General features: G+C 50.2%; 1 protein-coding gene across 1 annotated transcript; it reads left to right on the top strand.

Annotated features, from left to right (window-relative positions):
* On the top strand, positions 1 to 3659 carry CORT (cortistatin). Its single transcript, XM_068158414.1, has 2 exons — positions 1 to 280; positions 3324 to 3659. The coding sequence occupies exons 1-2, from the start codon at positions 179 to 181 to the stop codon at positions 3537 to 3539; spliced, it is 318 nt and encodes a 105-aa protein (XP_068014515.1). The 5' UTR covers positions 1 to 178; the 3' UTR covers positions 3540 to 3659.
* The last annotated feature ends 1629 nt before the right edge of the window (positions 3660 to 5288 follow it).

The following is a 5288-nucleotide window of genomic DNA, read 5'->3' as shown; positions in this document are numbered from 1 at the left end:
ACAACCTCTCCAAAGTCTAATTTGCCTTTGATATAGACTTAATTGTTTGCGTCACCCACTGGGCTAGGGGGAGGGCTATAAAAGGGGCTGCAGCCATTGTCTGAGGCAGAAGAGAGCCCAGAAAGAGCTCCCTCTCCCAGTCTTCCTCATTCAGCACAGTAGTCACTGCCTGCACATCATGCAGCTGGTGGCCAGCCTGGTGTCCATTCTGCTGCTGGTGTGGAGCGTGAGAGCCACGGCGCTGCCCGGGGAAGAGAGGCTCGCAATACAGAGCACAAGGGTGAGTATCATGCAGCCTGTGCAGGAGCTGGGTGAGGTGGGAGCATGCAGAAACAAGCTGGAGCCAGGGCATAAGGTAGAAAGGACAACTGGGCTTTACCTGATGCTGACAACTCTTCCACTCCTATATATTCCAAGGCACTTCACCTCATGCACTGCTGAAGCACAGGCTATTACTACAGCTTAACAGCCACTTTATTTAGGAAAGGTACCAGGGCAGATGCCAAAGGACTGCAAAAGTGAAGTCTGAGCTAAGCAAAAAAAAAACTGGCAAAAAGAGCAGAGCAGAGAGGACAGGGAAAAGGGGAAAATGATATTGCTGAAAGACTACAGCAAGAGAATAAAACAGAGTACTAGGGAGGGAGAGAAAAGATCTGTAATTGGTAAAATGATCAAGGGAGATGATATTTTAAATAGGACTCCTGGGAAGGACAAATGTTTAAAAGATGGGTTCAGTAGGAAAGTAACAGAGGAATAATAAATGAAGTAATTATATCAGAATAAAATTGCTTTTTCCAGAGTAGTATTCACAAGGGGGGTTATACTGACATAGTTCTGCTAGAATAATTACACTCTGAACCAGCACAGCTCAATGCAGTGGCAGAACTTATTATAGCAATATAATTATCCTACCAACTGGCAAAACTCTAATATTATAATGGCTATAGCACTGTAATAACTTTGTTTTGCTGGACTGTTTCCCCAAGAGGCCAAAGAGGTAGGAAGCAGTAGCATAACATCATCACAAGCAAGTGCTCTGTTCTGCTTGCCCTCACCCCGCAGTTCTCTCACCTGCGTGCTCCTTGCCATCCCTGATCTTCCGCTGCTCTGCCAGTCCTGGTCACAGCTGTATCCCTAAGGCTGCTGCTGTTATTCCAGTCCTGCAGAGGAGCTGCCTAGAGAAGGGAAGGATCCCAGTGTTGGTTTCAGAGGCACTAACTTCTCTTTTGTGCGTATCCACATTGTTTTTTCTGTCCTAGTGTTGGCTCCAGCTCATCCATCAGTGTCTTGCTGCTTCAGGAGTGGGCTCACATCCCATTAACAACAAAACTGCCTGCAAGGAAGAAACGTACACAGTGTGAGGTGCTAGGGCTAGCATTCTGCTAGAGATCAAGGCTTCTGCAGCTGGCTGGGATTAACCCTTGTGGGGATAACTGTGAACTTTCAGCTGTATGTTCTTACAGTAACAAATCCAGTGCTCTTTCTGGTGCAAATGCTAGTTGCTGGGGGGTAAAAAAGAAAGGAGTTGCAGGGAATAAATCAGTAAATAAGGTTTTAGTAAAAATTAATTCAAGAGTAATGACTCTCAGTCTTTTCTACACCATTGCTTACAAAATAATGATCTAATTATAATTGATATCATAATTCTCTTTAGAGCATTCAACAAACTGAAAAACTGTTGATAGTGACGAAGCAATCCCTAAAGCCAGCCACCACTGCTGTAACTCATACATATCTGAAGGATATCTGGCTTCACATAAAATGCTCAACAGCAAAGGACAAATCTGCACATTCTGATGTGGTGCTGGATGCAGTACAGGGAACTAAGCAGCTACCCAAAGGTGTACTGCAACCCACCTCTGCTCCAGTCTCTAGCTGCTGGCCAAGAGTCTTGCAGTCTTACAGCTAAAAGCAGAAAGGATGTTAGCAATGGATCAGTGCAGGGGAAGAGCTGTCTAGTTTTGCTAACAGCCACAGCCGATCATGCAGAAGGAATATCCCCTAACAGCAGGAGGAGTTTTGCCTTCCCCAGCCCTGAGGCTGGAGCTGCTGGCTCTACTTGGAGCAGATCAGTTCAAAACGTAGCATTTAAGCTAGGAAAGGAGCTTACAAGGAAGACATGACCCAGGACACACATTTAGGTGGGTTCACCAGTCCCAGTCTATCTCCCAAAGACTCAAGACATTTCTGTACTTGTAGCACAAGAATCAGGATGGGAACAAAGTGGCTTTTACCTTTCTGGGTTTTTTTATGCCTCAGTATCTCCTGGAAGCAGGGTTAGTTACTAGAGCTGAGAAAGGGATTGAAAATATCCATAAACATTCTGTAATGTAAACTGAATTGTTGCTGCCTTTTATTTATCCATCTTTTGAGCTGCTCACCAAGTGGTCCTTGGCAAATGCTGGTGCTGACAGCAGGATAGATACCGCAGTCCCAGAAGTAAACATGGCATTTGTAAAAAGTGATGGAGAAATGTGCTCCTAAGATTCCCATCCACATGGGAAACAGGATCTGTTCCTGTCAAACCATCTATTCCAGCTTGTCCAGTACCAGCTGTCTCTGCTAATGAGTCACTGAGACCAGGAATGCTCAGGCAAGAGGTAATTCCTCAGGTTTGTTGGATGTAAAATTAAGAGAAAGAAGATAAACTCACAGCTTTGTTACCGATGGAAATCCCTGAAGCCCCAAACCACAGGCTCTGCTCTTTTGTATCCTGCTGTGGCAAAGGGATGGAGCTTGGCAACTCCACTTTTGCTCCCTTTCCCCAAGGTCAGGCTATTGAAACATGGGGTCTTGTTCTTGAAATACAAGCCACTTGCCACTGATTAAATATTTTGCAGATACTTAGGATGTCTCAGTCCTCTCCCCTGTTAAGATTCTGTTCCCAGCATTTTAGAGTGGGCTGCTGCCCCTGCTGCATTTCTCAGGACTCTGCCTCTTGCCTGACCTTCCCACGGCAGCCACTGGGCAGTCAGAGCTGTGGGGGGAGCAGGGCTTGCAAAGAGAGAAGGCAGCTTGGCATTCACTGCAATTTAATTAGTGCAGGCAGCAAGGGACTTTACGGCCAGCCCGTGCCGATTTGTTAGCAGCTCTTTTCCAGCTAGAACATGGCACGTGCCAGCTGAGCTGGACGGGCCAAGGGAGAGGAGGAATCTGCAGGCACAGATTGCTCAGCTCCAACACAGGTCTGCCAATGGGAAAGGCATCAACTCTTGAGGACAGAGCAGTAGGAGAGGCAAGGGAAACCAGAAGGGACTCCCTGCCTCGATGGCCACTGGGGCCAGGGCCTTTGTCTGTTACTCTCCCCTGCTCTCTGCCCGCAGGAGCAGAACACAGTCCGGAAAGATGCCATCCTGAAGATGCTGGCAGGCCTGCTGGACACTGTGGACACAGGGCGTGAGGTGGCCTCCCCAGACATGGAAGAGGAGAACAAGCTGGAGGAGGAGCGGGCAGTGCTGGGGCGGCTCGCCCAGCTATCGCAGCGGGACCGCAAGGCTCCCTGCAAGAACTTCTTCTGGAAAACCTTCACCTCCTGCTAGTGCTGCCCCAGCCTGGCCCCGCTGGGCTGCACACCTGCAAACACCCTCCTCTCCCCTCAGCTGCACTGTCCCCCGAGCTCCCTTCCTGTCGTTCTGCACCCCTGAGAATAAAGCATGGCGCCTCGGGGACTCGTCTCTGCGTCTCTCCCCCCGCAGGGCCAGGCCGGGGCGGTGCGGGGCGCGCCTGGCCTCGCAGGTCCCGTCGGAGGAGGCGGCGGCCATCTTGAGGGGTGGGCGGGGGGGTGCGGCCATTTTGGAAAGGGGCTTCGCAGCGGCGAGGCTCCCTGCCCCACCGGGAGGAGCCCTGCAGTGCGAGTAGGGAGGGAGCACCCTTGAGGCAGCTGCCCCTTCAGCCTTTGAGAGTCAAGGTGTGTGTGTGTGTGTGTGCCCCTTCTGTGCCGCAGTGGGCTGGGGAAGTGAGACCCAGGTGCTGGGCAGCCGGGATTGTGCCTGTGGGGAGGCCTCTCCGCGTTAGCCAGCCGCCGGGATGAGGAGACGCCTCCGGAGTTGCAGAGGGTGGTTTGGTCCAGGGCACGTGCAAGAGCAGTCCCCGTGCGCTCCTGTTCTCCAGTCTGCCCGCGGTGTGGCCGAGTGAAGCCCCCAGGCCGGGGCAGGGTGTGGGGCTGTGGGAGGGGGAGACACTCAGCCTGGCCCTGCCCCACTCTGCCCACAGTTACCTCCAGAGCAGTTTGGAGGTGCTCTGGGGCTGTGTGTTCATCGAAGTGTTAGGCTCTGCCTCTGAAAGTGATGAGAACAAACCGACAGCGATCAGAACAGAGAGTCATCCCTGGGCCAGCAGCTTAAATTGGTTTGGTTTTTTTGGTATCTTGTTATCTTGCTTGAAAAAAAAACCCACAAACAAACTAAACACTCAGTTTCTCATCTTGTTGGGTGCCATTTGCTGTCTGGAGGGTGGTAGGGGCCTGCTGGCTTCAATCTTTCGGCTTGCTGAGAAGCTTTTTGAACCGTATGTTTAGCACTGACAAGTAGTACGGGGAGATGAAAAGCAGGCACATTTGAATTCAGCACATCTCTCTAAAGGAGTTTGCTGGGGCTCTGGTCTCACAGGCTGGAAACAAAGTGAATAAATAAATAATCTGGCTCTATTCAGTTTAATTCTTCCTATTAACAAGGTGAGAGTTGGAGCTGTAGTACATCTCTGGGAGTGACCACACACAAGAGCAGACTGCAGCGGTGGTGCTGAGCTTGTTTCTCAGGTGTGGCTGGTCGCTGGTGACAGCCAGAAGGTCATTGTGTCTTGTGTCTTGCTTTTGGAGCTTTACATTTTGCTGTTTTAAGGCCAGTGTCCATGAGGTCACTCATCTGGGCAGCAGCATTTTAGATTTATCAGCAGCCAGCCTGTTTCCTTGCAGTGAAAGAAACTCTTCCGTCTCCTCTGCTGCCCCTGAACAACAAGGGGTGCAAGCACTGCAGCACCTCCATGGGCTGGCTTACCACCACCACTTTGCTCCTTGTCAAACTGCATTTTCACTGCATCATTTGCCATAGAAATTTCTGGCTGTGTGTCTCTGGCTTGCAGGAGGAGTAGAGCCCTGTGGCTTGTTTTATTTTTCACTCCATAATGAAAAATAAGATCTTTGCTGGGGGAACTCAGCATCTCAGTATATTGGTAATGGGATATGGAGCTTTCCAACTGTGTTGCCTGGAGCACCCAGCCAGGATGCCAGAGACCTGGTTTTATGCCTCCCTTTGCTGCTGGTGTTTGCATTTTATCATTACTTCTTTTTC

Source organism: Melanerpes formicivorus, unplaced genomic scaffold (genome assembly GCF_026170545.1).
Source record: "Melanerpes formicivorus ecotype bairdi unplaced genomic scaffold, bMelFor1.0.p_v2 SCAF_39, whole genome shotgun sequence".
NCBI classification, from domain to species: domain Eukaryota; kingdom Metazoa; phylum Chordata; class Aves; order Piciformes; family Picidae; genus Melanerpes; species Melanerpes formicivorus.
Note: the sequence above shows the minus strand (reverse complement) of the source record. Positions and strands in the feature narration are given on the sequence as shown.